Source organism: Pieris rapae, chromosome 4, assembly GCF_905147795.1.
Source record: "Pieris rapae chromosome 4, ilPieRapa1.1, whole genome shotgun sequence".
Taxonomy (NCBI): Eukaryota; Metazoa; Arthropoda; class Insecta; order Lepidoptera; family Pieridae; genus Pieris; species Pieris rapae.
This window is the reverse complement of record NC_059512.1, coordinates 11076482-11102694: the sequence shown is the minus strand read 5'-3', so window position 1 is coordinate 11102694 and position 26213 is coordinate 11076482. Positions and strand designations below refer to the sequence as shown.

Here is a 26213-nt window from a genome sequence, read left to right as displayed (position 1 = left end):
CTCTTCCAGGCAACCCTAGTAAGAAAAGAAAACAATAAATAAAAAAAATGATGAGTGCAAGAAGTGCATAACCAGAAGTTATATAAAAAACAAAATATGTATATTTATATTAATCTATAGAACCTTAATCTAGAGAAAATAAAAAAAAAACAATATTAATAACTAACTAAAACTAAAAAGCTAATCTTACAGATTCAAGAATAGCAAATGGTGAATTACATTTACAAAAAGAACAGGAGATACAAGAATTACACAGGTCACGATTGATCAGGATATGATAAGGTTAGGAAATATTTATATAGAAGAGTTTTAAAAGACGATAGGGAGGAAGCCAATCGTATAGACTCAGGCAGCTTATTCCACAGCTTAATGGTGGACATATACATAGACATCTATTGGAAGAGCGTAGCGTATAGTTAGAAGGACCTAAGAATTTAATTAATTTAATATTAGGCTGTATACTTGTGCCTACTTCGATCAGACAATATTTATGACCGATGCAAGAATAATAAATAAAAAAGTGATTATTAATTTTTCATTCCAAAATAGCATAACTTTTAAAAGAGTTATTTCCAGTTCAACACTTATATAATCTCCTATTTTCACTCTCTGTGTTCGTGTTGAAAGGAAATCAAGAAATAGATTTAAGGGTAATTATGTAAAAGTGAAGAGATAGAGACATTATCGAAGGCTTTTCGTAAATCTTGAAATGAACCAAGGCACTTCTTTCCACTATCTAGGTTTGATACTATCAGAGACGTAAATTGAGATATGGCATCTTAGGTGGATGTTTCTTGCCTGAATCCATAATGTGAGCTTGATAGAATATTAAATATATTAAGGTAGCTTAGTAATCTAATATTCAGTAGTTTTTCTAGTACCTTAGAGAATAACAATAAAATTTATTGATTTATTTATTTCAGACATACACACATTATCTTTACAGCGTATGCCAATACAACAACGTGGAGAAACATTCGGAGCAATGGCGGACGGATCTACTCATACGCGGATGATACCGCGATTGTGTACACGGGAGCGACTTGGATGGCTGTGAAATCCGCAGCTGAACTAGGTCTGGCTGAAGTAGCTGGCTGGCTTAATACCAACTTACTTTCACTTAATGTTAATAAAACAAATTTTATATGTTTTACTGCGAATCAAAGATCTCAGCCGGGTTACGACTTTGGAGTTAGGATTCATAGGTGTGGTGATCCGATTGCCCAGAATTGTAGCTGTCAGACCATAGAACGTGTCAACTCTACCAAATATCTTGGAGTTACAGTGGACCAAAGGTTATCATGGCACTTACACATCGAAACAATTATGGCCCGGGTTAGAAAACTTATTTGGATATTTAAAAACTTACGCTACGTCATGCCCGCGTCATTGCTTAATAAAGTTTATCTAGCCCTGGCTCAATCTATTATAATATACTGCATTCCCGTATGGGGAGGAGCAACTAAAACTAAGTTTTTAGATTTAGAGAGATCTCAAAGGGCCCTTATTAAAGTAATGAACTACAAACCATATAGATACTCTACCGATGACCTTTACAGAAATAGTGGCTTATTGAGCGTTAGAAAATTATACATTTTGCATATCACCCTACGTATGCACAAAACACTACCATTTAGTCCAGGTAAACTAAAGAAGAGACGTAAAGATATTGTAGCATACGCCCCACGCGTGCACACAGTTTCTGCTCAACGTCAATATACTACACAGGCTGCCTACATCTATAATAAACTGAATCAGAAATTAAATATATATCCGATGTTATTATATAATTGTAAGAATACCGTAACTGGGTGGTTGAAAACTATCACATATGAAGAAACAGAATTAATTCTGACGAGAATCAGATAAACACACACACACACACACACACACACACACGCACGCACGCACACACACACACACACACACACACAAAAATAATATATTTTGTAACTAAGTTTGTCAAGTCATATTTCAGTTGTTTTGGTCCAAACATTGTAATCTATAATTTAAGGGAAGTTGCGAGGTTGCTCCATCACAAGTATTATTTAACTTACTGGGGCTACCTCAATTTTACATGTATGTTAATGTTTGTGATTCAATAAAATACTTTTTTTTTTTTTTTTTTTTTTTTTTTTTTTTTTTAAACATTTAATTAAATATCATAATGTACATAAAAATTAGACACATAATATACACAATATGGCTACTGTGAATTCACTCTGCGAACATACAAATATGTCGATAGTATCGGAGACAGCAAACAGATAGGCGGAACGTCCTGCATAACCAGCATCTGTGGAATAAATCGAGCCAAGAATATCAAAAGGGTGGAAGAGTTTTTGTGCGCTTTAACAAGTCATGAAAAATAAGGAAAAGGTCATTTAAATATAAAAGTATCTGAATTAAAGGACTATTATGGTTATTTTTGTAGTCAGTCACACACTGTTCGAAATTAAACAGTTTAACAGAATAACGATGAAAATACGCGAGTACGACACAAGGTGCGCGGATATAATATATAATAAAAAGGCAGTAAAGATGCATGTTAGAATGAACACAGTTGACTGAAATTAAGACGGCTTATGGCGACGTGTATCTCTGTCGTATATATACATATTAATATTAAGTTTCTTATGTAAATATTTTTTTTTTAATGAAAAATAAAGTTCTTTAAACATAAACATATAATATATAAACTGCACCATCGGGTGGCGCCAACCATATTGTCATTTGAAAATATGTATGTCACGAAATCTCGGCGGGAACCCCGTAGAGCGGCAGGCGACAAATTGTACCAAGGCATTATTCTCCCAATTAGTAATGTCTAGAATTGAGTATGGCGTAGGTACAACAACAGCGCTCAACACACGCATGGTGTCGCCCTGCCCTGCAGATTTCGAAATCGCAATATGTTGTGGTGTTCAAAGATACTATATTTTATAAACAATGCAACTTAAAGATACTCGTACAAAGACGAGCATTATGTCAATAGAAAGGCGAAATGAGTTGGCCCGATAAAAAGTGGAAACGTATAATTTTGTAATGGCTTCATTTGTCACGTGTCCCTTGTATGTAGCGGTCAGACGGCAACTGCAGTAAAAAATGTGGAGCGGTCTCTCGACAGTTAACCACACGAAGTATATTGAATATACTTAGCCAGAGGCCAGCGGATTGTAGTTTTCCTACCTAAGCGAAGTTGTGTTTATCTGAAGTCTTTATGGTAAGGTTTAAAGTTTATCTCTTAAAGCTGATATAGATTTCTTTAATTTTTATTAAAAATAATTGGGTACAGTCTCAATTCTCCTCCTATGATCTCCTGATATGTAGGTTGAAGAAAGGTTCGTCTGGGAGAACGAAAGACAAACCCTTGCGTTTAATTGTGGTTTAATAAACATGACACATTAACAAAATTATATTAGTATCATGACGTATTATGTCGCGCGTTAACTATTTGCATTAGATATGCTCTTGTTAAACATTCTTACCTTCTTCGTTATTTTTAAAAGTACACGAATAAAAACTTATCATTTCAGAAACCTTCATTTAAAATATAGCTCGTGAATAATATAATGTATTGGTTTATTTATGATTGCTTTTAATTTTAACATTTGGCTGCTTTTTAAAATCCTCAAGTGTTTACAAATAAAGATCGCAGATTACAAAAACACACGACCTAAGAGCGCTCAGGTGCTCTGCGAGTGCGGACTGCGGACTGCGGACTGCGGACTGTAGTTTACACTTTACTCTAGGGGCTTGCCGCACGCATTGGCCATAAGTCCCAATACGCCCCGTAGGGCCATCAGTGATCAGTCGATACTCGGCAGCAGCACCGACGCCGTGCGCCTCCGACGTTAACTTTCGCGCTCGTCTTCGTCTTGATTGTTTTCAATGAACCAATGCCTGGTGGATCATTTTTCTACGTGAATCTTACCTTCCGCCACTTCCCCTGTTTTGTTGTGTTGGAGTGTGATTATCTCTGTGAATTTGTTAGTAACCTTTTGAGAAGAGGGTGCCACCACAATATGTTTCGGAAGGTATTGCATGTGTTTCTATATTAAACATACCTCTAACATACAAAATAGAATACCACGTGTCTTTTAAAAATATTTGATTCATGTATAAACTAGTCATATTCCTCATTCATATTATATTGGTCTCTCAAGTGTAAACTCGAGAATAAAATGATGTAAGTACGTATCGTATTTCATTGATGATGTGAATTGACGGTAAACTGGCCTTTAGAGGAATTATTAGGAATGTAGATATTTTTTATTTGACGTTATTATGAGAATAAATGTCTTTAAACCTAAACGATATCTGTAGCAAATATATATATAATATATATAATATTATATATATATAATATATATAATATATATATAATATATATATATTTGCTACAGATATCGTTTAGGTATAATATATAAAATATATTTTGGACGAAACTTCTTGGTGATTTGGCCAGTATCGTAAGAGTTCAATAGGTACACTTTTTTTATTTAGCAATAAATACATTATGCTCCTAAGATATGTAGAACAATCATATCATCACCTGGGCATCGCTCGAGTTTAATAATGGAAATAGATTTTAAATAACCACAATTTAAAGGAACATTAAAAGGGTAACAGTAAAAGGCAATAGCTATTATAGTTACTGCGTATTCTGTGATAGACGCATAGAGATAGTTACATTATTTTTTAAGTTAAGATAGTTAATCCTGAAATACGCAGGTTCACTATACACCAAAGGACCGACACCAAAAGACTTCATGAATGTTCGGAGTTGGTTATTCTATTTTACACTTATATTACGTTTACGTGCTACATTTTAATTGCTAAGCCGATGCAATCATAATATAACGTTTGCCTTAAAAGAATCACTAGTTTTATGAAAAATATATCATATGTATATGTATTAATATTATAATTAATATATAATTTGTGATATTTGATGAAACAGTGACCAGAAGGTTGACATTGCGTTGCGAGCCGCGTTTGGTGTCCGGTGTTCACGATTTCTGGATTGGACAAAAAGCTTTACCTCGGCGGCATTCCGGCGGCGGCGGAGAGCCGGTGGCAGGCCGGCCATGCCAAAGCGTTTGGACAGGTTCGTCACATCGTCAATGTTTGGTGAATAGTGCCGAGTCAGCGCGTCTAACGAGCCCATTGCGTCGCCCTAACATTAAGCCTGTCATTATTTCTCGCTAATGCCTGCCTGTTGTCGGTTAAGCTTAAGTCAAGGATTTTGTAGTTCATAGTTATACATCGCGGACAAAGTCATCCCAGTTTGATGGAACACCGTACGACGTAGATCAAGAGGCATGACGTCGGGCGGGAAGCGCGAAGGTACCACGCTGCTGCCGGACGAAACGTACGAGGCAGTGGAGGGTCGACCGCGCCGCCCGCCCCGACCGAGTCGCCCGTTCCGCTCACGCCGACATAGGCACAGGCAAGTATTACTAACGAGAACTACCCCGTTAAACGTTTGTACTGTAATATATAAAGTTATTTTGGGCTGTAACTCGACTGTTGAACACTGTTATGTATTGCGCAGAGCAAGTCGGCCGGAGTCGCAGCACGACGCCCCCGCCCGGCTTTCCATACGCATTCGCGGTGAGTCGTACTTTTTATTATAAAAAATCTTGTTTTAAACAAGAATCAGCCAATGAATACATGCGGTTCGTATTTATGTCGAGATGAATACTAAACTTCTCAAAAAATTCAATTGGATGATATTGTTTATAAATTTCTGTACAATTACCTACCAGCGACAGAGCCGATGGTGGGAGATTACGTTGATCGTGATAACACAACAAGCACTTCTTAATTGGATGCATCGTCCTAGGCCTTAATACCCAGTAGTGACTATAGTCGCTTGTCGCGTTCGTCCGGTTTATCACTTTCTAGTTTGCCCACGAAACTATAAGAATATGAAACTACTCGTAATTAAACATTTAACAGTCGTAAAAAGAGTATAATTTATATATAAAAACATTTAATAAATAGTGAGAATTCTACTTCTTTCTACGATTATCATATAATTGTAATTAGTGCGTGAGTGAAGTTTGGGAATATCTCTTATAGGATGGACTTGCCGAAAATCTAGCAGAGGCCTGCTGCCATATATAAGTAGATATGGCATGTATGCCATAGCATTTATTAATCAATTCAGGGCCCACATTTCCATAGTGAAATTCTTTATTCAATTAAAATATTGATTTTGTAAGTAAATATTACTGTATTTTTATAGTCATATATTTTTATTCTATTTAGGTTTTTATGGGTCCAGACGGATTTTTTAAATCTGATAGCAACATAATTAATTCGTACTGATCTTTAATAAGATTATATATAATTGATATATAGTCCAGAGATTGTGATAGGTACTTGTGTCCACACATAGTCAAAATTTACACCACATGAGCTTGTTTTCGGTAAATAATGTTATCTCCTAATTCTTAATTATTTCGAATTACTATTGCTTAGATTTAAGAATGTTCATTTTATTATATTCATTTCATGTTTCACAACTGCGCGTTTTTTTAAAGGCAGTTTTTGCCGCGCACCACCACTTTGTGGAACCAGCTGCGTACTGAAGTATTTCCGAACCAATTCGACTTAGGGTCCTTCAAGAAAAGAGCGTACCAATTCTTAAAAGTCGGCAACGCACTCGCGAGCCCTCTGGCATTGAGAGTGTCCATGGGCGGCGGTATCACTTAACATCAGGTGAGCCTCCTGCCCGTTTGCCATAAAAAAAACATGTTTATACTTGTGGTTCTAAATGAGAGAATCCTATACCAATGAATGTAAGATGTCGAGTGATCTTTGAATACTTTTGATGAGAATCGATCGCATCGCTTATAAGGGATTCTAACCACCGTATTCAGTATGACTGCCAAAACAATATGTAGGTATCTATAATAACAATATATTTTATTAACCTTAATTATCAATAACTACAAGTGATAAGTGACGACTATCCTGAACCTCCATCAAGTGATGGTGCTCCGTCAAGCTCATACACAGTAACAAGTGGGTTTTTTGTGGATATATTATTTTTCTTAATATTGGATCTTATTAGCAGATTTAGGTGTGAATTTTTAGATAGGAGTAAGTGTAAAATATTTCGCTGTTATTGATCGGTTCTTAGTTAACAACAGATCACATCTATAGGAGTGCCTCTATTAATTATTACCTAAGTTTTTTTGTTTTGTAATTCAATCGCAAGAGTTAATTTCATAATGTTGCTGAAGCGGCCTCTAACGCATTGTTTTCGCGATTCGTAACTCAAACAGAAACCGATCACGACGCGAGCGCATGCTACATTAGCTCCCTATTACTCGAGCCTTAACGGTAATCTCCACATACCGAGCGACGATAGATGGCGTCGAATTCATTTTATAGAATAAGGTATTGTGCAATACCTCCATATACTACCAGGCTAAAAGGTAAATTGCGTCGGTTGTATGTTTGCTGCTACTTTTATTAGAAGCGAACCGAACCGTTTCGTGATGTGATGTCGTGAGAGTCCGTGGCGGGGGTTGCGGGTGGCCTCACTCTCAGTCGGCGAGAGTCGGTGCGCGCGAGTGGTCGCGGAGTAGACGCGGACGAGTGAAGCGGCGCGGCCGCTGAGTGTGATGCGAGCGCGCCGCCCGCCATGGCCACGCTCGGCCTCTCCAAGGTGTTCATCCTCGACAAGTACTTCACCGAACTGCAGAAGTTCTGGGAGACGGAGAAAAAGCTGCAAGGTGAGCGTCGATGTACGGTGTCGCTTTCCTCCACCCGTGTTCCAAATCCAACCTTTCGAGTTTCGTGAGCCCTTCGCTCTTTTGTGGCGATGACTCACGATGTTTTAGTTTCCTCCTAAAAGTGATGGTGTTTAGTGTGCAGTGATTTCGATAAGATATGATTGCTTGTTGACCCCGAAACTGGAAAATAGTTACAAAGGATCTCCTTTTGAGAGGGGTATGAAATTGAAACCGACTTAAAAATAACGAAACAGAAAAAAGGGCGCTCGCACCTTGGTACAATATAATTTAGAGCTACGTCTTGGGAAATCATTCGAAAGGCTGTGTTTGTGGCGATACCAAACGCCAGCTTAAACCGTACGTAGGCCGTATCCACCTATGAATTGGAATTTTCTAAACTCTACAACTTCTAAAAGAATTTCCTACTAAATTTCATGTAACACATTTCTAGGTATTGATTAAATTTATAAGTATATTTAAAAATTTAAAAGCTTATTTTCTAGTTAAATATCCACCAGATCATGCCACAGTTCTACCTTGCTCATAGAGTGGGTTTGAATATAAAAAGTAACAAAAACTTGTTTTAGAATAATATGAAAGGTAAATTAGGTGAGGCGGGGGGCGGGGGGCGGGCGCAGGTATCTCGGTAAATTCGGCCCTTCCCCGGCGGGCGGCGAGGCTCAATGGATCCGAGAGCCGGTTCTCGGCGCCCTCAAACATATCTATAAGTACATACTAGAGTAGCGGTGCCAACTGCCAGCGAGAGAGCGAAGCGAGCCCCACGCCACCAAACAAACTATACTGTAGAAAGCCTTCGTTCTGTTAAAGCTTTCAAACGAGTAACACCGTATTTATTTAAGTGAGGTACTTCATTGCTCCTTATATATTACGAAGTATACCCTTTAAACCGAATATAAAAAAACAACGAAATAGGAGATAAATAATTAGGTGCGAACATTTTTTCGTGCGCGTCCACGCACAGTTTTGTTTCATTATCAGTTGTGCTTATATTTTCAAAACAAAAACGACCGCTGTACACACAAAACATCGTTAGCTATTTGAGGTTTGCCGATAGATACAATTTCTCACGGATCTAACTAATATCAAGGGTTCCTAAAATATAGCTGCACGATATGATTTTTGCACCAAAACGTATATTTCGTGGCGAGGTCATTTGCCGATGATTGTTAGCCAATCCGATTTTGCATCTAACATCGTTTTTCTATTATATATTTTGAGCAAGTAACACGACAATCGTCAGAAGTCGACTCGCTGAAAGTAAATATGCGAAAGTAGGGAAAGCAAATTGGCCATAGGTACCTAGATGAGATACAGGATCCCGGATCCGGGATCACCTGTGGCGAATAAAGCGTGTGGATACAGTAAGCAATTAGTGGCCGCACTCCGCGCTTCTGCTCCGTAGCCAATCGGATTACCCTTGCACACGCGAGTAAACCCATTTCACCAAAAGACAGAAATTAAAATATTATAGTCTAAGTAAAAAGCACACTCCTCAAAATAACTTAACTTTATATTATTACATGTCCCATCGATATATTTTTGTTTGAAAATGTATCAACTATTTCAGTATGGATGATATGTCATACGCCTTATGTGACTGTCAAAACATTGTTTGTATTCATTTCACCAAGACGAGTAATATTGTCGGATCTCGTTGAAGTTAGGATGAAATCGTTAAAATTCATTTTCTCTTTAAAAAATATTTAAAGTAGCAAGCAGCAAAAAATGTAGGCTGTTATAGAAATACATGTACATATATCAAAGATTTACAGTTATTGTCCTTAAAATAATTTTCAAAGCGCATTTTATAGTATGTATAGGTTAGCGTCGTTCATATGACTAATACAAAAGACATCAACGTGCGCGCGTTACATTTTTTCTAGTGATTTCGCGTAAAAATACATTTAGAAAGCGTAGAGCTCTAGAAAAATTTGTCGTCTTTTAAATGTCACAGTAATGAAACAAAATCATAATTTATATCTGATCAAGATTAGATTCTTCAAAATGGATTTTTTTAACGTTGGCTAAAATATCGTTCAACTTTTAATATTCAACGTCAAGCACCTACTTACATATATGGCTATCACTATTATAATATGTTCTAACAACCTTTGCAATTTTTCTTTCATACTTGCTAGTGATTCTATGGTAGAGGAATAAGAAGGAAGCAGATATGTCATATTTACTTTATGGCTTTTTAAAAAATGACAATTTGTTGAATGTATGTTCACATGTTCAAACCAAAACAGGTTGCATACGTGTTGTTGGAGAGTAGGCACAGCTTGCATGTCTACACTACTGTAAGCCTAAATTCATATCAGCTGATTTATTAGCACGCCGAAGAATAATTATTAGATACTTTTGACCAACGGATATATCCACATCGAACGCAGAGGATTAGGAAGAGAGCTTTTGTTTACATGTGTCTCTTGTGTCGTGTTGTCACAGTGCCATACAAAATCGATCGTGTTGTGAAATATAATACACTCTGCGGTGCTCTGTCAGCACCGGCAGGACGTAGTGAGGCGAAGGGAACTCGGAGCGACGTCGGAGCCGGGCGGGGCGCGTCAGTGCGGAATGTGGCGGCGAGGGCCCGACCGGTCGACGCCCGTCGCCCCTCCGCCGCCCTCTCGCGCATACCATACCGAGTCTCGGTAAATATGTATTATCTTTCAGGCCTGTATTCTAATTCCTAACTCGGTCACCAATTCCTTAGGTCAATACATTATAAGAAAGCTGGATCTAGATTTAAGCATCAGTCATTCTGAACGTGAATTTGTCAAGTAAAGCTAAAATTAAATATCGATAATTTCTATTTTCAGACGCGTCTTCATCGAACGAGGCGGTCCACTTGCAGCGGCGACTGTTGAGCCTCAGCTCGGAACTGGTGACGCTACGCAACCATCTCCACGTGGGCGGCCCCGGCCAATCGGGTGGGGCTCAGGCCCAACCCGCCGCAAGCCCACAACCCGCGGTGCCGCCACGGGCGCCTCTACTGCTGCCCCCGCTTCAGCCGCCACCGCCCCCGCCAGGTTTTAATTTACTGATAGACAAACTAGATAATTACAAATCATAACGCGTGGTCTCGGTCACCGACATGGTCACTTAATTATATAAGCGTTGCCTAGGAGAACAAGATATTTTTGGAATAAGGAATACCTTGTGTAACGATAAGTATTAGCGGGTAATAAGTATAAATACTGGCAGGCAGACAAGGTATAAGTCCATCGTGCTGCCGCCTGTTCATCATCGAACGTGAATATGATTTGAATAATTGTGCAACTTTTGGAGAGAGTTGTTCTCAGAGAAATAAATCGGCATAAGAGCCTCGCTATTATACGTTTTGAGAATATTAAACTTCAGAGGTACGATGGCGCGGAGGCAGCGGCGCCGGCGATGTCGACGACCTCGTCCATCTCCGAGGGCCGCTCACCGAGGACGCCATCGTGAGGGCGCTGCAGACCAGGTTCTACCAAAATAAGTTCTACGTAAGTAGGAAGTTCGCTGTCGTGATGAAAGAGAGAGATCCGATAAGTGATCTAACGTTCAGACTGTGTTTCAGACGTCGGTGGGGCCCATCGTGGTGGCACTCAACGCGTACGGTGACGCCGCCAACGCACTCACGCCGGCTGCGGCGCGTGCTCAACGTCCCGAGCTCACCCGGCTGGTGCGCGATGCTGTGCGTCACCAAGCAGATTCGGGTTGCCCGCAGGCGATCATCCTTTCCGGTGTGTTTTCGCGACGTCACTGATCAACCGGCGTTCTAATAAATCGACATATTCCATAAAGATTGCCGTACTATGTCGGTGATGCGTTATTGTTACGTTTCAGGAGTGTCGGGCTCGGGAAAGACCTATGCTTCTATGGTGCTGCTCCGGCGGCTGTTCGACGCAGCCGGCGGTGGACCCGAGACGGACGCCTTTAAACATCTCGCCGCCGCTTTCACCGTGCTGCGCGCCCTAGGCACGGCTGCGACGCGCGCCAACGCGCATTCGACGCGCATCGGTCACTTCATCGAGGTGCAGGTCACCGACGGTGCGCTGTACCGCACCAAGATACACTGCTACTTCTTAGACCAGACGCGCGTGGTGCGGCCTCCGGCCGGCGAGCGCAACTACCACGTCTTCTATCACATGCTGGCCGGGCTCGCGGCCGACGAGCGTGCCCGTCTGCACCTGGACGGCCTCACGTCTTCCGACCTTCGATACCTTGCGCCCACCGCACCGGCGCGCCCTCGCGCCGACGCCGCCGACGAGGACGCTGCGCGCTTCCAGGCTTGGCGCGGTTGTCTCGGCGTGCTCGGCATCCCCTTTCTCGACGTGGTACGCGTGCTCGCCGCTGTTCTGTTACTCGGAAATCTCGTTTTCGTCGAGAGTTCGGAAGGCGGCGCTGAAGTGGGTGACGACGCGACATTGGCGGCGGTGAGCGCGCTGCTGGGCGTCGGCGCCGCGGCTCTCGCGCGAGGCTTGGCGACGCGAAGCGCTGCCCGAGGCCGAGTGCGCGCGCCGGCGACGGCCGCCGCAGCCTCGCTGGCACGCGATTCGTTGGCGAAGGCTCTCTACTGCCGAACGGTGGCCACAATAGTGCGGCGCGCCAACTCACTGAAGCGGCCGGGCTCCACGTTGGGCACGCTGTCATCCGACTCTAACGAGTCTGTGCACCAGGATGCTGCGTCACGCCGGGCATCTACGGCCGGCAGCGGCGCGCGAGGTCGAGCGGGCGCGCGCTCAATGGCCGTGCTCAACGACGCAGTGCGCCACGCCACCGACGGCTTCGTGGGAATTCTCGATATGTTTGGCTTCGAAGACGCTGCGCCCTCCCGCCTCGAGCACCTCTGCACGAACCTGTGCGCAGAGACCATGCAGCATTTCTACAACACCCACGTCTTCAAGGTAGCCGACGCTTTGACTTCAGATGATTTCCTCGACGCGTTTATACAATATATAGACTTTACTACAACTTAGGAGCACTAGCTAGATAAGGGATTCCAAACAATCAAATCCTAATATATGTATTTCTGTTGTTGGTATTTCTAATACATTTCTAGTACATCTCTACCTTTGGCACATATCGCAGCCTATGCATACAATAACAAGATTGTTTCCACCCCTCATTCCTATGGTATACGGTGGTGAATCAGTGAATAGTTTCAATAAATTCGGTGTTTCGGCCGCAGTCGAGCGCAGAGTCGTGCCGCGAAGAGGGCGTGACGGGTGCTCTGGAGGTGGAGTACGCCGACAACGTGCCCTGCATAGACCTATTGTCTTCACTGCGCAGCGGGCTGTTGGCGGCGCTCGACGCCGAATGCGCCGCCCGGGGCTCGGCCGAGCAGTACGTAGCCCGCGTACGAGCGGCACATCCGCGACTCGGCGACGCGCGGCCGCCGCACCCGCGCCGCTTCACCGTGCGCCACTACGCCGGCGAGGTGGTCTACGACGCCGCTGACTTTCTTGAGGCTAACCGCGACGCAGTGCCGGACGACCTGTTAGCCGTCTTCGACACTCGTGCCTGCGAGTTCGGGTTCGCCACCCACCTATTTGGGGCCGAACTAAAGGCGCTTTCGTCGGCCGGCGGACCAGCCGGCTCCGCATTTCGCGCGTCTCCCACGGCGGCCGGTGGTGCGTCGGGCGGCTCCACTCTAACACAGGACTTTCACACGCGTCTCGACAATCTACTGCGCACGCTCGTGCACGCCAGGCCTCATTTCGTGCGCTGTCTACGTGCCAACGCCACAGAGACGCCAGTGCTCTTCGATCGAGCCACCGTAGCCTCGCAGGTAACACGTCCACAAATAATACAATGGTATCTTTTTTTTTTTTTTTTTACCATATGAGCCACAAATATTATGGTATGGATCACACGGGACGACACACACGTAATTGGAGATGTATACACTGTACATGAGATACAAAGAAACACAAAAATGCCTGCATTACTTATTTTATAGCAACAGCATGGGCATAAAAGAGGAAGCCTTAATACGCCCAGGTTTCGAGTGACACTTTATTCTGAGCGTTTTATTATTATTTGATTATAGTTAGTGCTTTACACTACACTATCGAGAAAAATAAAAACCAAATTGATTTATTCTCTCATATTAACGAGCCAATCTGAACTGTCCATAAAACCGATATTCATACATCAGGTGAGGGCGCTACAGATATTGGAGACGGTGCAGTTGATGGCCAACGGATTCCCGCACCGCATGCGATTCCGCGCTTTCTGCGGGCGGTACTGCGGGCTGGGGGCCCGAGGGAAGGAAACCGCCACCGATAGCGGAGAAGCGACGTGCGCACGCGTCTTACGCGTCGCCACCGCAGCCGCGCCGCCTCCGTCGCATTCGCCTGCTGCCGTACGCTGGGCCATAGGCAAGCGACACGTGTTCCTCAGTGAGGGTATGCGACAGGTATGCATCCAATCCGCAGCGTCTCCTATATCATCTCCCGTTTCCTCGCACCTAAGGGGATCGACGTAACCGTCGAAAACGTTGCAGGTGTTAGAGCGCATGCGGCGCGCCCGGCGCCAGGCGGCGGCTCGCTGCATCCAAACTGCGTGGCGGCGCCATCGCGCCATGTCTCCCGACGCCCCCGTCCGACCCCGACCGGCCCCAATCGCCGGCACTCCGCCGCCGGACTCAAAGTGCGACCCCGCCCTCGTCAAGAAGACCTGCTCGCTTTTTGGTCTCGATCTGGTGAGGGCGATTTGTCCGAATCTCAGAAACGATAATCTAGTCTAATCTAACGGATTTCACGTTTCGTATCGATTAATTTCGCCGCAGGAACGACCGCCGCCGCTGCCTCCGTCCCGCGCCTACACCGTGTCCAACGGCGTGAAACTGGGATATCCGCAGCAACGCACCGTGGCGACGGACTGGGACGAGGCGGGGGTGCGCCTTCGCGCAGGGGAATCCGTGCTGGCGCTGGGCGCGGCCTCCCGCGGCCGCGTGTCGGTGCAGGTGGGCGGGCGCACGATTTCGGTGCCGCACTCGCTGCTCTCGCCTCCCCGCGCCACTCGACCCGCCCCGCCGCCGCCTCCGCCGCCGTAGTCTGGCCGTCGCGAGAAGAGCAGCTCCAGTGTTAATGGCCGTGTGCTTCTGTAGATTGTGGAAAGTGAAAAGGAACTCACCCGTAGTGATCACATAGGAATTGACCGAAAACGAGTCAACTTAATGTGTGGCGATTAATTTAATTGTGTACGTATAGTGTAATTTATGACTATCAGTATTTACATATTACCATAATACAGGATAACTATCGCTAGATGAGAGTCTGAAAGGTATGCGTGACGCATTATCCGTTTCCGTCGCGTCCCGTCAATGAACATTGACATCGCGGCACCTGTCGAACACTCCGTCTCGTAAGCTTGCCAATAAGAGTCTGATACATTGTTAGTTGTGCGGAGAAAATTATTATATCTATAAATAAAAGTGTATATTCAAATGAAGTGGTTTTATTTAGTCGAAGTGGAATGTGAGCGAGATGCGACGGCGACGAGCTGTCTCGCGGCTTCGCCTATTTCGAGCGTCCCTCTCCCTCTTGGCGTGTTTCTTTTGTTGCACTCGAACTGTTCGGTTGTTTAGTGCTGTTTATATATTTGTTTGATATTACTGAGACATGTCGTTTAGAAACGAAAGTTTACAATTAAAAAATAAATACCAAGTTACTTCATATTAAGATAATGTATTATGTTCTCAGAAATTGCTAAGACAAGGGAGAACCAGAATTAAATCTAACTTAACTGTTTATAAAATTTTCCAACGCCGTGAGTCTCTCAGAAACACTAACAATGTTAAAGCAATAATACTCTAGAACGAGAACCTTAATTATGTTTTCCTATAATAAATAGTAATAATTGAGAAAAAGCCACGAACACGAGGCGATGAAAACACCGCCAATATTTATATCAAAACAGTAATCTGCAATAGATTTAATCTTAGCCTTTGACCAATTCGGTCCAGAGACATCTAGAGCTCCTCCGACTATCGTACCTACTGTATAATATTTATTTACTAAGACCTATTACAATCAGCAAAAACTTGGCAGTACAGGGTCCGCGACGAGGTAGATACGTGTCTGAACGATATACGAACGTTTATTTATAAAAGTACACAACGAACAGAGTCATTTATAGTGGACTTAGCAAAAGTACAAATCGTTCGAAACACACGTTAAACACTGCTTAACCTACGTTTTAAGTTCAAAAACACTTCACGATAAATATTAAAGGCAGCTCTATTTCTAAAATGTCTCCAACGAGTCAACAAAAGAATAATTGTAAATTTAATAATATCATTTCGCCTTCAATTTCAGCACGAGACGTTCAGAGAATCCAACAATCCGTCAACAATTTCATTACAAAGATATAATATAACCGTGTTTACATCTAATTTATCAACATTTAACTTCGGCGATAAAGCCAATCAATGGTCCGATGCAGCCCAAACATCACCCAGGACGCGTCAGCTGCATCGTGAAGCGATCACATTTCCCCAGGTCCAGCATTAAATAGGAATATAAGTGCACACGATCGACTTCTTTCCCAGAATCGTACGCTAAAGCGTGGATGCAAAATATCGTCACCAGTTAAACGAAATATTGAGTTTACGAAAGTTTGGGAAATTTAAGTCGATTTTTGTGCAGTTAATGCCTCAAGGAAAGAATTGAATAAATATCATGATTTCATCGTTCATTCGCAAGTTCGAAGGGTGTCACTAGAATGCAGAGAACTGTGTGAGAGTGAAGCGCAGACGAGTCGACGAGACATCAGATGGTGCGGGCGCGACAGCAGAGTGCGCGCAGGCCTCGGGGCTAGTCGCGGGCGATGGGCGTGCTGCACATGGCCGATGGACGCCGGGCCGCGAACGGAGTGCGGGGGGTGCCCTCTCCCCCCGACCCCTCCGCGACCTCCTCCGTCCCGCGGCAGAGTGAAGAGAACACCGTGCTCGAAGAAACCTCGCGCACGCATCGCCGCTGCTCCGCTGCAGTACGCATAACGAACACGTCACTCTTTGTTTTAAAAGTTTAAGAGCACACATTTTACCACTTTGAAACCTCTAAAACTATTTTGGTATAAAGACCGTAATTAATTATCGTCATAGAATGATCTACCTTTCAAATGTCAAGTGTGCGGTCCTAATAGTATGACAGACAGACTTTCACATGTCAATTAAGTTTAAGTTTGCGTCTTGATAATTACCGATCAAATTGTGGAGGTTGTCTATGGTGACTTCAGAGCTGTAAGTGGCGTCGACGGCGCGTTGGAGGAATGCTGTCCACGCACTCAACTCGGTCTCCTGCAATATCATAGATTTTTATTATTTAGATAGAAATTTCGCATTTATTTATTAATTCCTAAGCGGGTGTGTACTGCCTCATTTGTCTTCCGATCGGGATACCTCAGGCTCAACTGGACGGACGGCTTGTTCGCCTACGCTTTCTTAGAATAGAGATAAACCGCTGTGGTCTGACTTTTTTAATACTATATTAAATACTCTGTGATGTCTTCAGATTTTTATTCTAATTTTGTTAGCGTTTTAGGCATTTTTTTGAAATTAATAGACCATTACGAAATCCCACTTACAGCTAAGTTTCAATTGACACAGTTTAAATAAAGTCGAAACGATACAAAACAATTGACATCTCGCGATATCTAATTTCATTTGTGATTGTAGTTCGATTCCAATGGCACAATAATTTAGACGGCTGATTATAATTTACATCAAGAGTAAAAATAGAAAACTTGTCCACTACATCGAGTGCGTACGTTCCTCGCTTCATAACTATAACATCTGGCAGCCGAGGGCCAGAGCGCAATGCAGCATATAAATAGGCGTGACGCTCGAGGACCATCGAGGCGGACTTAACATTTTCTCTTTTTAATTCCCGTACGTCGGCAAAGCACCTAGAAACTCAACGTTACGGAGATGCGAAACGTTAATATAATTTAAGAGGCGTGGGTCGGCAGCGACCGATCAAATTAGCGCGTTCAATGAGTCCATCCTCGCGTCACCTAACGCACGAAGCGCTATAAATCGCGCCGACCACAGCCTGCTGAGGCGAGCACTAATAATAACTCGCGCAAGCAGTTCATCCGTTCCGATCATAATTCGCTTCCTCAAACTACATGAACGCATCTCTCGAACTAAAGAGTATTTATCATAACATTTTTATTACGATCATTTACATCACCTCCTTCTTAAGATGAAACGGTGACGTCAATGTAACCATAGACAAAGTATGTCAAGGCCTTCCGAAACTTCCGAAGCGGGCCTAGAGATGTGTAACGTCTCTTTCCGGACGAAAAGGGGATCAATGTTAGGTCCTCGTAACTTGAGGCCACTTCACCGGCGGACGGTGTAGAGGCGCCATTCGCCAAGTGTTCCATACAATTCGGATCTCATGTCAAGACAACGATCTTGTTTTAAGTGACGCTTTCGTGTAATTCGACGCGTAGACGCTAACATATTTTTGGAAATACTTAAGAGATTTTATATCACGTTTTAAGATTTATCGAAATATATTTATAGTTTAACAAACAAACATTTACTAATACTATATCTTTCGCAATTAAACGTGAAAAATATTTGTACTTGCCGATAACAATATCTATAAAATAAAACGCTATTCTCATGACTACCCGAGTTCGTTCGAACGAGGTCAGATGTCGGCGCAAGGTGAAGGATCTTGCTCCTGTTCCGTTAGGTACGATTGCTTAAAAATACATTTTTGCTCAATCTGCAAACTATTATGCATACCTAGCATTCATCAAGTGGCGTTCATATGTCTGATTCTACGGAAGCTGAGTTTAGGTGTTCCGTTTAAAACTGTATGACTGTCAGAATTAGTGCAGCAGGTGGAAACTTATTCCGTTATCAATGAGGGCAGACTCCTTATCGCTGTAAGTTACCGAACTGATAAGTGTTAGATCTCCGATTGACCTACTGCTCCCAAAACCATAGGAACATTGCGCTTGTGTAGAATGAGTAGACGTGTCGTGTTTTCCTGTCGCGTGCGCTTTCACTACGATTATATTAATGACAATGCAAAAATTTCACATTTTAGTAAGATTAGTGTACATTACTATTATTGCCTAATTGTGTTTGTTTAATAAAAACAAAATGGTTTTAAATTAAATTATTAGAATGGGATGGGTGCGTCGAATTCGGTAGTGGTAACCCTAAGCATCACTGAAGATTAGAAAGTGGAAAATGACATGTGGATCCCATGCGGTAACATTGCTGGCTCAATAATGCCCGAGGCTGCTGATGTGTGACGAGATTCGTCTCGGCTGTATACCACCACATACATTGTTTAGATTTGGTATACGATACAAATTTAGAATTAATTTATTCTGAGGGAAAGTTAATTTACAAGCACTTGACTCTAGACAGTCTCTGACGCTAATACGTGCTCTAGTGGGCCCACTTATAGTGCAGGCTTAATCAGGAAACTCAAACAGTTGGGTGATAATAAAAGGCCGAGCGATAACATCGACAATCGATAAAACAAAGCGATTTAGTTAACGACACTACGCGTGTCCTCATTCCGCTGCTCGCGTGTGTCCGATAGTCGCCATAGACGTCTCTAGAGTGGCTTACTCGCATTGCGAGGTTCTGTTACCCCATAAATAGCTTGAAAATATGCACTCGGGACACAAATATTTTAGTTGTGTTAAGTACGCCCTTCAAGGATACTTTCTGATAATTTCGGGCACGAGACTTAGCAGCTATATATAGAGGACTAAATTCTCTTATCGCTAGCATTTCTGAAATCTGTAATAACAATATTTACGACCGCGAAACAACGTGTTCTACATACTTAGGTGCAGCTCATCAGAAATGCGAGTGCAGGGTATACTGTATATGCTCAGCCGATGTTTATGACGTGTCAAGTGACTAAACTAATTCGCATTTTATGCGTCCAACGTCAAGTTCAAAGATTTTTTTAAACAGTTTTTATTTTTCTCTCTTGAATTAAGTCGTAAGCATTAAACCTTATTGCACTAATGTATTGAGTGTCAAGTAAATCGCTAAGCAGATAGTTGGTAGGACAATACCTACAACACTATATACTTTACCTCTAAATAGTTTTTTAAGGTCCTTAGAGGTAAAGTATATAATGCGGAAATGTTGTAGATACTGGGGTTACGTGTGTCAAATAAGCACACTCGGCGTGGTAAGCGATCTCTAGAGAAGCACCGTTTACGCGTATCTTACGCACCCTAAATATTATTGCATGTGAGAAAGATGTATTTAATTGCACACTGGCTGATTTCACAAGAATTGCATTGTTTATAATTATTAGTTATAAACTGTTTTTAGATTAGTTTTCGAATGTTTTAGAAATGTTTTAAACATTAGTATTAAGGTACTGGAAAAAATATAAAATAAATAAAGAAATTAAAAAAACATCAATCCAAGACAGAGTGCAATAAACGGATTAATAATATTATGAGTAGTCCCGCTCTGCATTGTCAACAATCGACATAGCGCAATCGTATTAAGAGGCAGACTAGACGTCGGGACAAGGGCGAGTCAGTTCCTCTTCGTTAAATATTATGCTATTCATAAATTAACTTTTAAAGTATTGAGAATTTTAGCTTTTATCGGTTCACTATTAATAAGCCTCTAAGCTGATTAAATTTTATTATAAGTGCATCTTCAGATCAACTAATTTAATACATAAATAATAATGCAATTTTAAGAATTTCAAATTGGGAGCTTGCAGCGTAAAAATTTTCAGTTGTTTTGAAATACTAGATATACTTCACCGTCAGTAAAGCAACTAACATATATAGGACTGCGAACGCAATAGATATTAATAAATCGTCATGCGGGTTGGTGAACTCTGTCAGCACTAGTGGGGCTTCGTCCGGCGGGACTCCTCATTGCGGCCAGAGAAGCCCCAGCCTACCCCACCTGGCCTGGGTCAACGCTAACGAGATAATTGCCTTGGAGCTCAATTACCTAATGTCTGGCGCGATAATTGCCCCTCCGACCTCGGTGGCCCGTGCTGACAATCTGTGGCCTGTAACTTGTTTTCGTAAAGGAACATATAGATTTATGTATATTTAACAGTCTGTAAATACCACACGGCCTTCTTCGACTACCTGTTACCAGTCCACACAATGGTGCAGGTTCCCACGAATCTATTGTGCAAAAACAAAGATCAAGCGACTGGAAACTTTAAATTTATATATCAACTAGCTGGTGCCCGCGTCTTCGTCTGCGCAGGATTAGTATTTCGAGTAGCTTATATTAGCGTGGCGTAGAAACGAACTAACATTAGTGCCTCGCACGACACTTTTGATCGGTATGGGTTATTTTGTAAATGGATTTGTCTGAGAATATCAAAACCGTAGAAGCCTTCTCAAAAAATAATCGGTACTCGAGAGCAACCTATGATTGTCCGGAACTCTGGTGAGCCGGCCATCGTGCGCCTGAATAACCATGTCCCGAGACGCGGTTTGTACACTAACAACTACTACAGCAGCCATTTCATTTGTGGCCGGAATTGAATCGTCTTTCGTGTTCACCGCGTGGTACACGATCTGGGTGTATCTCTATATTGTAATAATCGCTAGCCACTTTATCTTTAGCCATTTTAAATTCATTATAACTAAAACGTTGTGATCGTGTAGAATTTTTTTATTTTTTGAACTGTGTTTCTTTCCACACTTGGTACGTACTCAGAACACCTATCAACTTGTGCTTTCTCATCTGATTTGAACATGGTTCATATGGACCTGTTATAACCAGGAAATAAGCTTGCAAAAAAAAATGGTTACGTATTAGTAGCACCAAGCAAAGAGCCAATTGTGTGGTATATTTCCCTTGTATCCCATCTCAGAAGTCCGTTGAGATGCCAGATATTTAGCGTTCTGTTGACGTCGAGTTGGATACTGTTCGGGTGACTCCTCAGGTCAGGTCAACGACTGCCTGTTCAGGCCTTCGCAGTTCGAGCTTCATTATTGCACTCGGAAAGATTATACTTACTAACGCTTTTGCGGCATTAATCTTAGGATTTGCTTTGTCTACACTTCGAAAAAATACCGTCAATGACGTTTGCGCTCACGCGTCTACCCGCATTCAGGTCGCGAACTGACAGCGATGAGCGACTTCTTCCCCTACCACACACGTCGTGCGTACGACTTTAGTTGAATTAGAACGTACCTACATACCTACTTACTTGATATTTTGGACAATTCACACAATAACTTTATAAATTCTAGCCTACGTGTTATTCTTTTGAATTAACTATATTATTGTAAAGTTTGATTAATATCAATCCTTACAAACTTTCGCATTTATAATATCATTAATATTATACATACATATATGTACTTTGTTTTGGTTGGTGATGTCAATGGAAACATAGGGCTCAGTTTTGAACGGCTTTGTGGGTAGACAGCAGGAGACTGCGGGAGATGTTCGCAAAGTTCTAAAATTAAGATAAAAAAAGAAATTCAGCTCCGAAACTGAACAGTTAAGCAAAATGTAGCCCACGAGCAACAATACACACCCGCGATTGGCCCAATAGCACGACCACACCTACATAACCGAAAATTATACTTTCTCTCCTCTCTCAGGATGCTCTGTAATCATTCTGACATCTCGGATATTCGGGCTCTGAGCTCACTCCTAATTAATCACGGCTAGTTGACCTTAATCCGAATTATGACGATATCATTCGCTTCGCCAAATTTTAATCATGACATATCACTTATCAAATCCTATAAGTGTCATTTTTTTTTAATACAATTTATATAGTATTTTATTAATCGCAATAAGCAGTGCCGCGGCTTTATTTGTGAAATTTATTGTTTGTCAATCTCTCTTAACTGCTTAGTTTAAGAGTAAAAAAATCGGCGGAACGCTTTAAGCTCAGAAAACTCATCATTTTTTCCTGTTGTTTCTATTTAATTTTTTCATAAATTGTTTATAAGTATTAAATTTAGAGTTACGAATGTAACATGGAATGTTACGTGGGTGAATTTATAGATTTATTTCTTTCTTTCAAGTAGCTAAATCGACTAGATGCGCGTGAACAAGCACATTGAGTGAAGAAAATTGCCGAGGACCAATTAACGAGGTTGTAGCGGTTAGCGACCTCAACGCCTCAAACAACACGGCACATTGATGCAGGATATTTAAAAAACACATGATTTGTCAACATAAGCAGGTACGACAACGGGCTAGGCGTCGTTTGACTAAATTAATAATGGCCGTAGACATGGCATAATAAATGCCAAAAAGTAATCGCTAATTTTACCAAAAAATATGTTATACGTTATTTTGAATTATTATTTCATATTGCTTACAAGACAGTAAGCCAACGACATGAGCCGGAAAAGCGACCGCTTCCACCGACATTATAAGCGTAACCGAACAAGTAGTATCGAGATATCGTGGAGTGTGGAGTAAGGAGCGCACGCACCGTTTTCATGGATCTAGTGTCTGCTGTACTTGATGACCTCTCCCCGGGTTTATTGGATCTTACGAGGGGCTGTCGAGAAGTTCGTCGCAAGGGTGTTCTCACCAAGGTAGGCGTTAATTGAGTGATTGTTTTTTAGTATATATTTCCATTCATTGTTAGTATATGTTCCAATTTGCTGCCAAATCGGGTTTATCGACGAGTAAACTAGTAAATGGGGAAACGACTAGCCACTATGGAAAAATAGACAATCGCGCGCGATTAAATTAACAATTGTAATTGTAAAAAATATTTTTTTTGACAGTATTGATAAGTTATTTGACAGATCTGATAATTAGGGTTTAGAGAGAATACATATAAAAGGAAAAATAGTTTTAGGGCCTGTTTCACAATGTATGGATAAAGTACCAAATAGCTATGCAACACATAAATTATTTGAAAGATAAAAGCAAAAATACTGTTTATCCTACCAATGAGTAATAAATAGCTTATTTGGAACTTATCCAGACATTGTGAAACAGACCCTTAATGTTTCATATGATTACCCTTCCCTGTCATTCCGCGAACTTTTTGACCGCCCCTCGTAACGACAGCCAAATATTAAAATCATTTTCGACAGCTTTTCAAAATATCTTCATAAAACAAACGCGAAAAGCGAGCTTAATTAATGAGCCACCGCGGCTTGCAAATACTGCAAAGGCGAACTTTGTGAATCGCTACGGTCATTAAAACCTACTCATGTCGCCTTGTATTAGGAAAATGTTTTACCCGCAGGAATGTTTAATTCAGTAAAATAAATTACAAAAAATAACCGTATTTAATTAACGATTTATGAATAAAACAGTATCCGGTGCCCGCTTATGACATACACCACATTTAGCAATGATATGTTATTAGGAAATCAATGAGTTATATGTATCTAATTGATACTCGTCGAAGACTTAAAACAACTCGACATACACGAGTCTGAAGCTAACAAGCGTAGTGTAAAAAGTTCATTTCATTGTTCACTTTTTCTGTTCAGAGATAATTTAATCGGTCACTCCTTATCGCCCTTTATTGTTTCTAGAGCGATAAAATAATAATTACATATACTTACTTTAAATATTTTTTAACCCCTAAGTAAGTGGTTACCTTTTCTCGCCGAGTTAAATTAAAGAGATATATAATTAAAAATGTAAATTGCACGTTTCTAATAACATGTGGACGTATAATTCGGGCCGTAAATATTGCTCGTCCGCATTTATTGTTTGTCAAAACTTTAATTCAGAACCGAGTAAGTACTTTATTTAGTTGGATCCCCATTGTGGTTTTAGCACAATTTATCAACTATTATAAAACCATTTAACTAATAAGTTATATCTGCCTACTTTTTGTTTTAATCATAAAAACATTCAATTCCATTATTATATAAATAATACAGTGGTGGTTGTATAATTACAAACACAAACTGTATCAATTCTGATTAAATTTATTGTGGGTTCAAGTGAGTTTTATAATGATTTAGAATTACAATGAGATGATTTTCTTTAAGTTGGAAATAAATAAATTGATAATAATAAACCATATAATAAGCTAGCTCAGTTATTTTACAACAATATTATAAAGTTAAAAGTTTTAGAATAATTTAATTTTACAAAACTCTGACCCCACCACTTTAATGAATCATTATAGTAAAAAATAAACAATTTAACATGGGTCAAAATAAAAATATTGGTTAAATAAGAGAAGTATTTACCATCTTGGCGAGCATGGTGTCCATTTGAGGACGGTGGGCGGCGGCGAGCAAGTGTCGTATTTGCGAAGCATTAGCAACACATTGTGTCATGCAACGCTGCAATGCCGCAGCCTGTCTTACTAGGGCAGCTGACAATGGTACTCCATCATCCCCTCCAGTACGCAACACTGTCTCCAGCACCTGTGCATGCTCTGACACAAACTCTAGGCACCTCTGCAACTCTGCCGCCTTACGCTGCTGACGATCTAAAAAAACAATCTATTTATCCTATACTTACACACAGTTGTGAGATATAAAATTAAGGTTCCATAATAGATTAAGCCCTCTTGAAGACCTGTTGTCAAGAGACAGACATCTTTGAATTTGTGAATAAATAACATTATATCAACAAAACGATGATGATGAAACTAACTACTTGGAATTATGATTAAAGTAGAGTCATAAATTCATCTGAAATGTATTGAAGTCTTTACTGTCAGTAACTATTCCATATTAAGATAACAGAAACATATTATGTGAAGATCAATGTTTTTGGAGAAACATAATTATTCTCTAAGTAAAAAATGCTGAACTTAGAGTTAAGATTCAAAGTGACCCTTTATTATAATGCTTCCAAGAGTGGATTCTAGTTGATCATTTTATTAGTAAACAAACTTTTGTATATGAACTTATTTATAAAACTAAATACTTTAAGAATGGAGTGTGTGACCTTCATGTAAATAGAGCTTATTTTAATAAAATAAAATCTTACCATGAAAATCATAAATTATTTGGGTTCTTCTTTGAAATTTCTCCTCTTGTATTTTTCGCTCAATATTAGCTTGTTTTTCTTGAGCTTCAAGGATTTCGAGAAATGAGCAAAATATAGATTTTCTCTCGTTTGAGTTTCTAACGGTCTCTTGCATTTTGAAATGTATGTTTATTTGAATTGTTGTCGTTTAATAAAAATACCAATATTAATATAAAACAGTAGATTATAAAATATTTTGTGCTTTATTAACGATATATTAAAATTGAGCAGTTTCCTAAACTCATAAAAGAAAATAATATTCAAGAACCACACACAAACACTCACTACCAAATAAGAAAAACGACTAGAGCAGGGCAGAGGCAAATGGCAATACAGCATTCAGCAGACAGCAACGAGAATTTAAATTTTTATTATGACTGTGACAACTAAAATGTCAAATATGATTTAAGTACAGATTGCATAACGTCCATTTTTCACACAGTCAATGTCTATTTGAGCGAGACTCCATATAACATAATAAT

General features: G+C 41.0%; 2 protein-coding genes across 3 annotated transcripts; one reads left to right on the top strand and one right to left on the bottom strand.

The window, feature by feature from the left end:
* The first annotated feature begins 3799 nt into the window (after window positions 1-3799).
* LOC111002923 (unconventional myosin-IXAa) lies at window positions 3800-15211 on the top strand. Of its 2 annotated transcripts, XM_022273253.2 has the most exons (12): window positions 3800-4037; window positions 4964-5110; window positions 5255-5452; window positions 5558-5616; window positions 10595-10804; window positions 11136-11260; window positions 11335-11500; window positions 11604-12664; window positions 12949-13548; window positions 13918-14178; window positions 14266-14463; window positions 14551-15211. In XM_022273253.2, exons 3-12 carry the CDS (start codon window positions 5325-5327, stop codon window positions 14815-14817), a joined length of 3075 nt encoding a protein of 1024 aa, XP_022128945.2. In that variant the 5' UTR covers window positions 3800-4037; window positions 4964-5110; window positions 5255-5324; the 3' UTR covers window positions 14818-15211. The 2 variants fall into 2 exon arrangements, with proteins under 2 accessions (XP_022128945.2, XP_022129103.2); XM_022273411.2 differs by lacking the exons at window positions 3800-4037; window positions 4964-5110; window positions 5255-5452; window positions 5558-5616 and adding an exon at window positions 7507-7751.
* On the bottom strand, window positions 15206-26049 carry LOC111003119. The gene is made up of 4 exons (XM_022273519.2): window positions 25693-26049; window positions 24942-25186; window positions 16968-17064; window positions 15206-16749 (listed from the first exon to the last, which is right to left on the bottom strand). The coding sequence occupies exons 1-4, from the start codon at window positions 25844-25846 to the stop codon at window positions 16580-16582; spliced, it is 666 nt and encodes a 221-aa protein (XP_022129211.2). The 5' UTR covers window positions 25847-26049; the 3' UTR covers window positions 15206-16579.
* Window positions 26050-26213: the final 164 nt, after the last annotated feature.